The sequence below is a fragment of the Anas platyrhynchos genome, chromosome 20 (genome assembly GCF_047663525.1).
Source record: "Anas platyrhynchos isolate ZD024472 breed Pekin duck chromosome 20, IASCAAS_PekinDuck_T2T, whole genome shotgun sequence".
In the NCBI taxonomy this organism is placed as follows: domain Eukaryota; kingdom Metazoa; phylum Chordata; class Aves; order Anseriformes; family Anatidae; genus Anas; species Anas platyrhynchos.
In genome coordinates, this window is record NC_092606.1 from 3118092 (window position 1) to 3129217 (window position 11126).

Below are 11126 nucleotides of genomic sequence, written 5' to 3' on the forward strand. Positions count from 1 at the left end.
CCCATCCTCCCGGGACCGAGCCGCGGCCTCCAGCCGCGCCCCGAGCGAGCGGGGGCAGCGCCCGGCGTGAGGGGGCTGTAAAGGCGCTGTCAGAGCTACGGGAGGGGGGGGTGTGAGTGTGGAGACACCGAAACACAGCCCCACCGCTTCCCCTCCGAAATACAGCCCCGTAACTGAGTTCCTGCAAGTTTGTCAGGCAGCAGCCTGTGCGCCTCGGACAATGGGCTCCCTCGCTTTTTTATTTTAATCAGTGCTCTGTCAGGTTTTGCAGAAGCAGGCCCTGCTTTTACTAACCGAGGATCGCTAATTAACGTTGTTTTCCCTTTAAAAACAGCATTCGTGGCCCAAGCCCAGAGACGTGCTGTTTGTAAAGTTAATACTATTTCCAGTGTATTGGCTTTACTCCTGCATTAAATTACAGAACATGAATTCTGGCTGCGCTGAAGCATGATGTAATCTTTGGCCAACAAAAATATAGTAGCAGCAGCATTTCTAAATGGTAGTAAGAAGTTCTATTGTATAAATTTATGCAACTTACTCATCTCCTATAACCTCAATTTTAGAGGCTAAAGACTCTCAGGTTTGTGCAAATACATTAAGAATTTCTTGCTGTGCAAAATTACCTTTTCATCTTACAAAATAGCACAGCAATGTTGCTTTAACCATTTGATATCCCCAGTGAAACTAACTGTACGTGTATGCTACGCTGTGGAAAAATTAATTTCAAAGAAGAATCTGGAGGAGCTTGAATTAATGAAAAAGGACTATAACATAATCCTTAATATTTTGATGATGTTACTTAATAGTGATGACTACTGCAAAATCCAGCATCAGAGCATTCTCCAAAGTTATTACTATGATACTGCACTCCAGAGAAGTAGATGTATGCAAAGACAGACACAGAAGTGAAATACTGTCCAAGAAGACAGTAGAAGGATGCCAAAGGAAAAAAAAAATCCTCATTTGGGTGGTCTCACCCAGCTCGCTGGCTGCACTTTTTTTTTGACCTGAACCAGATGGTCCAGGCTCTTTCAAATGCTTCTTACAATATGGACTAAACCGGGTTCTGCTTGCTTACCCAGACAGGGTAATCTCTTGTTAATCTTATAATGGCCCTCAATTTTTAATATGCACTGTCTTTTGACTAGACTTGTCTGAACAAACACCATTTTGTGCATGCATGTAAATGTACTCTTTGCTTCCTTCCCATCACTGTTTGTTCCTTTTTTGTTGGCCTACTACTGTTACTGACTATTTTTGTGAAATTATGCAGCACTTCTGAGCTCTCTTCTGCACCAGCAGAATTGGTCTCCAATTCAACAGCTTTCGCTGGTCTCATTTGCACTGAAACAACCTCAGATTTTGCCAAGGCAGCCAGGTTCACTGCAGGCTAGAAAATCTGCATCTGAATGAGAGGAAGTCATTTAATATGGCACACAGAAAGTTGCCCCTTGATGATAGGATGCAAACCCAGCATGCCAGCTTCAAGAACAAAGAGAGCCAGGATCTGTTAAGAGAACCTTTACTTTGCTTCATGCAGGCAATCACTCAATGCAATTTACTGTATCTTTGTGCTGTGTTTTTTTCCCTGCATAGTTGTACTCTTCCTTCAATGACAACTTTTTATTTCCCATTCCAGGAGACAAAGTAGTAGGAATCTGGACCAGAAAAAAATCCCACCATGCAAGCAAACTGCAGTCATCTCCACAACATCCAAGGGAGTGGTGATGACCCTTCACCTTCTCAAAGCACCCATGCAGCGAGGTCATCAGGAGAGAGCTCGTGCCATCATAGCGGAGATGTTCGCATTCAGCTAAGCACTGCTGCAGGAGAAGGCAGAGAAAATGCGAGTTCTCGGCCTTTGAGGCCAGGTTCCCAAAGTCGCTCACATGGACATGCCCACAATGAAGCAGGAGGGCTTGATGACTCCGCTCCAGACTCAGAGGAACACAGTGGCAGCTCCCTCTCAGAGCTCAGATACCTCCTCCAGTGGCTGCACAAAAGTCTGCCGTATATCTTGATTCTGTGTGTCAAATTGATCATGCAGCATATAATTGGTAGAGTATAACAAAACACGGTCTGAGGGAAGAGACCCTCCCCCCAAACAAAGATAAGCTGATAACCATGCCTGAGATATAACTTGATTTATTTTTAGCTTTATTTTTATTTGCTTTGTTCATCAGAAATAGAGATGTACTAAACTACATTTCAATAGCTTCTGTTTCCTTTGCTGGCACACACAAAAAATGCTTAATTATTCTGGCTTGATAGTCTGAGCTATTAATTGAAATCACAAAGAAATACTAGAAACGGCTTTTTTTTTTTTAAACCCAATTCAGTATGTTTTTTTTTGTTTTTTTTTAATTTCTTGTGTATAACTGACCCTTTTTTCCTAATAGGCATTTCTCTTGGAATTGGGCTGCTAACAACTTATATGTATGCAAACAAAAGCATAGTAAATCAGGTTTTTCTAAGAGTAAGTATCACCCTACGCAACAGAATTCTGTAAGTTAACCAAGACCTTTATACATCGATTCTTGAAAGAAATGTGAATGGAGATAGCATTATTTGGTAAATAAAACTAAGTGTAATACGTTTCAAGACAGAAGCAGTCTTGTAAACTGTAGTGCTTTTATACAGTATAGAGCTTCTCAGATTAAAGTTTGCAAAATTCAGATTTTTCCTCCCTTTCACTATTGAATTCACTTAAGTGATACAGTTTTTTTGCAGTTTATGGAAGAACTTAACCGTGTTTGGAATCAAATAGTGGTTGAGAGTTTAAACTTCCAGCAGTCTCAAAGGAAAACTTGTTGTTCCTTCAGAGTGGGATGGTTTTTGGTGTGTTTTTAGGAAAGACCTTGATACACATAGAAATTATGTTGAAAACACTAGAATCGCTGCTTTACTTTTCTAATGAGTTCTACAGTTTTATCTGACCATATGACCATAAATCAGTATGAATTAGTATGGAATCCTCTAGCAATAACTCTGTTTAAGTATGATAGACTTAGTGCTTTGGAGACACAGTTAAGACATTCTTACCAAGATAAGGGCTGTAATTTGTCTTAACAATTATCTTACAGGAACGGTGCTCCAAGGTGCAATGTGCTTGGTTACTAGTATACTTAACTGGATCATCTCTCCTCTTGTATTACACCTTTCATTCTCAGTCACTGTATTACAGGTAAGTACAGGAACATCTCCCATCAGATCATAAATTAATAAAACACTAACTGGAAACACTTTATCTGGGCAAGAGCTGTTTTTCTTTAACTGTAGCATTGATTTCTTTCATTACAATCTCCATTCCTCCTCCTCTGCTAAACTGAACAAGTGCTGTCCTTAAAAACATGATGTTAGAATTTGTAAAATTGGACCATGAACTCAACTTAAAGGCTGTACTATGCCATGGAGGAAGTGGCAGGGTTTGATTCCCAGCTTTGATCCTACCACCTTGCCTTCAACATACTGAATACGTAGCATTCTAGCACTCTGGGGGGCTTATATCTGCCATTTATTTTTTACCGTTATTATTCTGTAGCTACAGCCCTGGTTGTAAATCAGTCAAAGGCTGTATTGCAAAAATGGAAAAGAAAGCCCATCTCTAGGGACAACGTTTGCCTTGAAGGAAGGCTCAGAAATGGAGAGATTGCCAGAGATCATAAAGGATCAATTTATAATAAAGAGTTCATTTTCTTAGCAAGTATTTTTCTCCTCTATGTAAACTGTTTGTTTATTTATTTAAGCATGCTGTGATATAATCTCTGGTTATGCTTTCCTCTAAACAGCGTGCTCCAGTAACTTCTGATACTTTATTTTTTTTTGTAGCTTAATCTTTTTAAACCCTACTGTGGATTTTAAGAACTTCTGGGAGGTGCTTTGGATTGTGGGAGTCACAGACTTCATTCTGAAATTCCTCTTCATGGGCTTCAAGTGCTTTATTCTCTTGGTGCCTTCTTTTATGATGTCCTTTAAATCCAAGGTAAGAAAATGATCTATATCCTTATGAGCATCCTTTTATGGTAAAATTAGCTAGTTATTAAATTTTACCTAAAGGAAAGTCTTTTAAATTAAAGGTCTGTATATAATCTATCACTACACTGGGCAAGAAAACCCTGTGAATTTTATGTTCTTCCCTTCTTGGTGGTAAGGAAGGTTTACAGTCTGATCTGAAACAATGGCTTGTATTATTTCATGGAATAAGTGGGCTTATTTCTACTGTAAGTGGTAGGATGAAGAAACCTTTTATTTGCAGCAATGTAAGAACGTGTATACAGGCTGCTAGCACGGACCAGCTGATGTACAGTATATCTTGTACTTGCTTGTCAGTAACTGACGTGGGGAGATTTTAATACCTGTGCGTGTAAATGGCTATTTTTTCTCTTAAAAAAATAGTTCTCCTTTTGTTAATTAGTAAAATTGTCAGACCAATGAATTTGATTGATAGCTTTCTTTCCTCAAACCAATGAAATTTAATGATTTTTATAGAAGTCTGCATTGGTTGGTGGGTATGTATCTTTATCTGCTTCCCAAGGTAAGACATGCAAAAAATAATCTGTGTTGAAATAGAACATACTAGTACTAGTTTAAAAATATATTTATTTATATATATAGTTAGCATGTGATAGCATTTGAGTGTTTTTGTAGGTTTTATCTACTAAAATGTACCAGAACAGTATTTCTCAGGTACATATGATTTGGAGCAATAGTAGCTTATAATCAAGATCTCTGTATCTACAACTACTGATACAACAGCCAAAAATTGGAAATTCCATTGCACCAACGGTGACCTAAATAGCTAAATTAAAGAAAGAATCTGGTCAATAGTGAGAAATCATGCCATTTTCCTGTCAAATTAGTCAGAGTACTTTATCCCGTTATTAGAGCTAATATCTATGATTAGTCAAATACACACGCACACTTAATTGTTAGAAGCATATAAATGTGTGTGAACACAGTGCTCTGTGAAGGCTACTTGTCTGTTGCAGTTACTGTTCAGTAACATTTAGGGCATTATTGAACTCCGTTTACCTGCTAAGTCCAGGTACTCTGTTTCTTTCTCCTCCTGTCCCCACCTTTTTCTTATTACCCTGTTCTACATAGGGGTTATTTATCACAAGAGAAGCCTTTTTACACAGGCATGAAATACATTAGAAATGGGTTTCCTCTAATCATTATGTTTGTTAATAAAGAGAGAGGCCTGATTGTTTTTTAATCCTAAATGGTGAACACAACTTGTAATGACAAGCTGATCTGTGTCTTAGCTTGTCTTAGCAAGTTTGATAGCATTGTAGTAGGTAGGTATCCTACAAAGCCACCCTTTTTTAGCCTATTAATTTTTCTCCAGTACAGCAATCAATTGTGGTATTGTTGTTTGTACAGTTGTGGTGAGATTTATCATCTGGTCTTCGTTCTTCTACTGTTGTCCTTCATATATATTTGCTTCAAGATCCGATGAGGGGAAGTTACTCTAAAGAATGCTAGTACATCTTTTCTATATATTTTAAAAAGCATTTGTATTTTAAATCTTGAGAGATTCTTTTACATGTCTTGCTTAGGGCTACTGGTACATGCTGTTAGAAGAACTCTGCCAGTATTACCGTATGTTTGTCCCCATACCAGTTTGGTTCCGTTTTCTTATTGGCTATGGGGAGCCTGACAGTGTGCTAGGCTGGACCCCTGGGATATTGCTGGGCCTCGTCTACCTCATCCTAAAGGTACGTAACCCTTATAGTCTTAAACTATTTTACGGTAATTGCCACTGGAGGGGTAGAGGCATATAAGCTAACACATTTCTGAACGTTTCTGTGTTTGAACTAACTTGCAAGTTGATGCTTCAGTTTAACCGATACAACCTTCCAAAACTGATAGCACCCTGAGCCAGTTTTCCTAAATCTTCTTGTCTATTTCTGCACCTGTTCTGGGAGACTGGGGTGGTATATCAAAGACCACAGTTACTATAGGACGCTTCTCAAATCAGACTTTGATCACACTGTCATCAGAAACTGAGAAAAAGACCGTGAGAAATAAAGATGAAATTTATGGCTAAAAAAAGTCAGCATTTTCCAAAGAAGGCAATGTCTGCTAGAATTTCCCTGTGATGCTAAACAAGTTAGAGAAGCGTTTGAAATGGCTGTCTACTTTGGTTACACTTGGGACAGATGAACTCTTTAGCAATCTCAGTATAAATTCTGCTTGAACATGAAAAATACTTTATCATACTATGGTGCCTTAATTACAAGTCTAAAGGCTACTGTGTATATAATAATAATGCCGGTATATAATGCTGGTATACTTGCAATTGAGTGCTTTATAACCTTAACAATATTTTTCTTGTAAAGAACAGCCACCTATTGGTGAAAAAGAACTTTGGGATGAATTCTGAGTTTGGCTACACATGAAGCAACTAAAAACAGGGTTGGTCTGAACTACTGCTTTGCTTACGTTCTTGCCAACATCAGATTACAGTGACACTTACGCTACTGGGATTTGCACAGAAACTTGGAAGCTTTCTTTAATTCACAAAGAAAGACTTTCAACATAACTCAGGTTTTCCTTCCCGTTCCAGCTTTTGAGTTTTTTTGGACAATTGAGAAACTTCAAACAGGTTTTACGGATATTTTGTACACGACCAGTGAGTATTGAATGCTCTTTTGACAAAACAGTAGATCTGATTTAAATGAAAAGGCTTCTTTGTGAAATATCTCATTCATGTATTATTTTGTATAGTTCTAGAAATAGACAAATGCATTTTTAAAGGAATCCCTCTACACGCTCCCCCCATTTCACAGTCTGAGTTTCCTGACTATGTAATTATGGGCTAACTTGAACCAAAGAAAACTAAACCACCATTATCCTGCATGTATCTTCAGATAAAACTGTATGAAATAACCTATCCTTGTTTTCCTATTTTTTAACTGGAATAAGTATTGGTTAGATATAGGTAAAACTTTATGCAGAAATGTAAGTGAAAAATGAAGCTTGCCAAAATAATTGACATGCAAGTAGTATCTGATAGAGTTTTAAAAGTTCCTCAGTCTTTCTCTATAGTAACAGGTATAGTTATTTAGTATCTGCTATTTACGCAGTAAAACATATAGAAGACTTTAGAGCACAGTATCATCACTATCTCTATCAAATTTAAGATGAAATTTCAAGTGTTTTGCTTGGAGGCATCTTAAAATAAAACTATTACAGATTTTTCCTACAACTATTATCAGGGGAATAAGCAATAGCCCCTAAAACAACTGTTGAAAAACCTAGCAAGGTTTTAGATTAGGAATTGGATATTTCTCCTGACATGTATCTCCTGACATATCCTTATTCCCAACTCTTTTCTGTCATTTTCTTTTTCCCCTTTGAAACTATTATCTGCTGAAAAAAATCTTGTTTTACAGCACTATGGGGTGATGGCTAGCAAGAGACAGTGTTCTGAATCAGATGATATTTGTCCTATCTGTCAAGCTGAATTTCAGAAGCCTATTCTGCTTATCTGTCAGGTAATACACATAATCAGAATTACTTTTTGCAAATGTTTTTTAAAAAATGGTTAACAACATAGATTAGCAAGTGTATGTCTTCTGATTATCTTTAGAAACAAGACAATGCAAATAATAGATCTTCTTACAAGTGGAAGAGCTTAGAAGCTCTAAGTTGTCATTCTTTTCATTACAGCACACATTTTGTGAAGAATGCATCTCTTTATGGTTTAATAGAGAAAAAACGTGTCCACTCTGCAGAACTGTTATTTCAGACCATGTTAACAAGTGGAAGGATGGAGCTACATCTATGCATCTACAGATTTTCTAAAGCATGTTAAAACTTGTTTTACGGTTCATTTGTACAAGCTAAGGTCTTCCAGCTTACTGCAGGTGAAAGTGTAGGTGACAAGGAACGAGTTTCCAAATTCTAGATTATCTAGGATTTGATGCTTCTATGAAATATCCCAGTATTTAAAACAGTGCAGGAAATGTTAATTTGCCTTCTTAAGTATAGAAAAATGTTTTCAGAATGAAAGGAGAAAAGCCATCATTGCTTCTCTCGTGATTCTGCCAGGAAACAATCAAATCCTTAAAAAATGCTGCATTGCTGCTTGCAGCAGCTTCTTCATTCAATATTTTATTTAAAAGCTTTTAAATAGTGTTCCAGACCATGCTAAATTTTATTTATCCTTTTAACATTACTGAAACCAAAAACCTAGATTATGAGCAAATTTTACGCTCTGGATTACAGTGGGAGTTAAAGCTATGTGTCACACTTGACATTAAAGATCCTTTAATGCTAGCTCAACAGATCAGAGAAATTAACTTCTTATTCATGCATCTAAAACAGCAACTATTTCTCATTGTACCTGGAGACAGGACACAAGAATAAGATGTTTCCCCTTTAGGTTCTTGCAGATTTCTAATTGATCTTAAGCTTAATACATAAATCAATCACTGATACTAGTTTTTTACTCGCCATTTTATGAAGTTGGTATTTTTAAAACAGATCTTTAATACTATATTTTCTTGTCACATCAGGAACCAGATTTTCATACAGGGGAGAATCTATTTTATATTATATATGCAATTTGTGGTATACATAAAAATCAGAGAATAAATGCATTTAAATCATTTTGTTTGGTGCACATTGAATAAAATAAGTTTCATTACTGTTTCAGTATTAATTTACATGTAAGTACATAATAACAGCTCATTGCTAGGCATACCTTGCTGGTTAAACTAATGTCTTACAAGAAACAAAAACACAAATGCTCCAATTTATTCATGACTAGTCTTTATGCTGATTATAGATCTAACTTACCTATCTTAATTCCTTTTTTTTTCCTGCTTGTCTTTTCTCACCTTGCTATTCAGAAAATACTAAAAAACAACAAAACAAACGTTTGTTATTCTTACAGGCAAAGCTGAATTAAGTTGTCATTAACTTGAGTTTGTCTTAACTGAATACCTTTAGGAAACTTCTAAGTTAGGAAAAAGGAATTCACAAGTTAAACACTTACTTGATGAATGATGTAGCAACTCAAACAGTCAGGCAGGGTGCCCAAGTACTGCAAAGTTGCAGCAGAAGCAGGCAGATTTATAGGGCTGACAGAGCATGATGGGAGAGTGCTTAAAGGTACAGCTAAAGTATAATACTAGTAAGATTCACTACTCTGAATAAAATCTTAAGGAAAACTCAAGCTAACAGGTATCATTTTATGTCAGCCTGGGCTTTTCTATAGCATACTAAATACTTGCTAATTACATTTGTTTGAAGTTTACTGCAGTTCAGGTAAGTGTGCTATATGGTTGTTCCACCATGGAATCTGAGTGACTGGGGAAAGGACTCCAGCTTAAAGAAAACAGGCAAAAGCTTCCAAGTATGTAATTGGAAACTTATGTGAGTAGAAGAGACTGGTTCTCAGGGAGGCCTTTCCCAGCAGGTGAGGTACTTAGTTTGGAGAATGTGCAGCTGAATGGTGTTAGTGCAGGCCAGAGGGTGTCAGGGAGAAATTAGTGCTTGGCCACAGCCTGAGCTGTGCTATAATAGGCTAGTGCTCATGCCTCCAGCACTGGCAGAACAAACTGCTCTTTGTTTCCTTGGAGAGATCTAGCTGTGCCTTAGTTTGCATTTAAAGCTGATACAAGATCAGGTCTCTGTCATCTGAATTTCATCTATGCTAATGCCCAGACTGCTGCTGCAGCAGAACTTACCTTGAGTGATAGACAAGAACTGAATCTGTCAAGGAACAAAAGTGAGTAGGGGGAACTTAAGGTTGGATTCTGAATCTGAAACACCCACAGAACTTTGACAGCTTATGTGGCTCTTCAGACAGTTATGTAATCATATTTGGACTTTTCTAAACAATCTGAACGTACAGCTTACCTAAATGGGGTTCTAATTTGTTGTAGTGTTTTTTTTTCCTTAATACAGATATTGTATGAATATTGTATAAGTAATCTGAGTACCATATTTAATTTAGAAAACAAACAGCACCTACAAAAAAAATGCTTTGTATGAATAAGCCTAAGACATATTTGCCCTTCTCTTATAACTATAATAACCAACTTGCCTGGAAAGGTAGGGAGCACAACAAAATATGCTGTGTTTTAAGTCAATCTTGCATTGTTGTTGATCCTTTGTTTTTTGTCTGCCACATACTAGTAACATCACCTTACTAGAATAAGGGTGAATATTGGTCAGATATAGAATCAGAGAACAACTTGTCCTATTTTCTCTCCCAGTTAATGCACTTTCTTCAAGATACAGTGAGAACCCAGTAATATTATCAAACACAGTTTATTAAAAAACAAATAACTTAAACAATTTATCAGCCAGGTTAGATTTACATTTCATAAATGAAACAAGATAAGTCATTCTCATTTTAGTTACAGAGAGGAAAGAAGCAAGTAACTTACATCCATGAGCGACATCCTCTCTGATCCGCTTGTCAGCACCATGCTATTAGGACACAGCTCTTCCTCATCAAGCCCACTCAGGCCAGGGTAGCAGCACTGCTTTCCACACAGACACCAACACCCAGCACTTGTGATTCTGCAGGAGACAGAACAGAGGATGACAAATGGCAATCGATACCCTCTCTAAGAGCCAAAGAAACTAGGTGAAGGTACCAACCCTTGGTAAAGACAGACTGAGCAGAACTAGCATCTGTCAGGTCGTTTAAGTTCTAAGCATAATTCCACCTCCCTCCTTTTTCCTTCAAAGCTGTCATGAAAGACAGTTATACTTAGGCCCTACCTACTTCCTAAAAAACAAAAAAATAGGTCACTTGGATTGGCATGTGTTTAAATTTTCAGTTAATTGCTATTCACATCTATCTTATTCTGCAGTATATTTAGCTCCAGTAAATTGTGAAAGATGAAAAACAGAATAGGGATTACCTTTTTTTTTTTTTCCTACGGCAGCTGAAGTTTGTTTCTTGAACACAGCTACAAAGCCAAGTTAATCTAGAAGAGAACAATCTGTAGAAGTTCATACACAGAAACCACATACAGTAAATCATCAAGAATCTAGAGGAAGAATACTGAAATAATTTGCCTCGTTCTTAAAAACTTTTTTTTTTCTCCTTTACTTCAATGTAAACTAGGAAATGGAGTGTGATTAACAGTGAGAGCAGTTTG

General features: G+C 37.2%; 1 protein-coding gene and 1 long non-coding RNA gene across 3 annotated transcripts; one reads left to right on the forward strand and one right to left on the reverse strand.

Annotated features, from left to right (window-relative positions):
* Window positions 1–1321: 1321 nt before the first annotated feature.
* On the reverse strand, window positions 1322–10393 carry LOC139999173 (uncharacterized). Its single transcript, XR_011804330.1, has 3 exons — window positions 9005–10393; window positions 8806–8864; window positions 1322–2023 (listed from the first exon to the last, which is right to left on the reverse strand). It is a non-coding gene; the product is annotated as an uncharacterized lncRNA (long non-coding RNA).
* On the forward strand, window positions 1682–8668 carry RNFT1 (ring finger protein, transmembrane 1). 2 transcript variants are annotated; one of them, XM_027471795.3, is made up of 8 exons: window positions 1682–2057; window positions 2400–2476; window positions 3084–3184; window positions 3829–3982; window positions 5559–5717; window positions 6569–6634; window positions 7398–7499; window positions 7675–8668. In XM_027471795.3, the coding sequence occupies exons 1-8, from the start codon at window positions 1682–1684 to the stop codon at window positions 7807–7809; spliced, it is 1170 nt and encodes a 389-aa protein (XP_027327596.2). In that variant the 3' UTR covers window positions 7810–8668. The 2 variants fall into 2 exon arrangements, with proteins under 2 accessions (XP_027327596.2, XP_027327597.2); XM_027471796.3 differs by having other exon boundaries at window positions 1682–2003.
* Window positions 10394–11126: the final 733 nt, after the last annotated feature.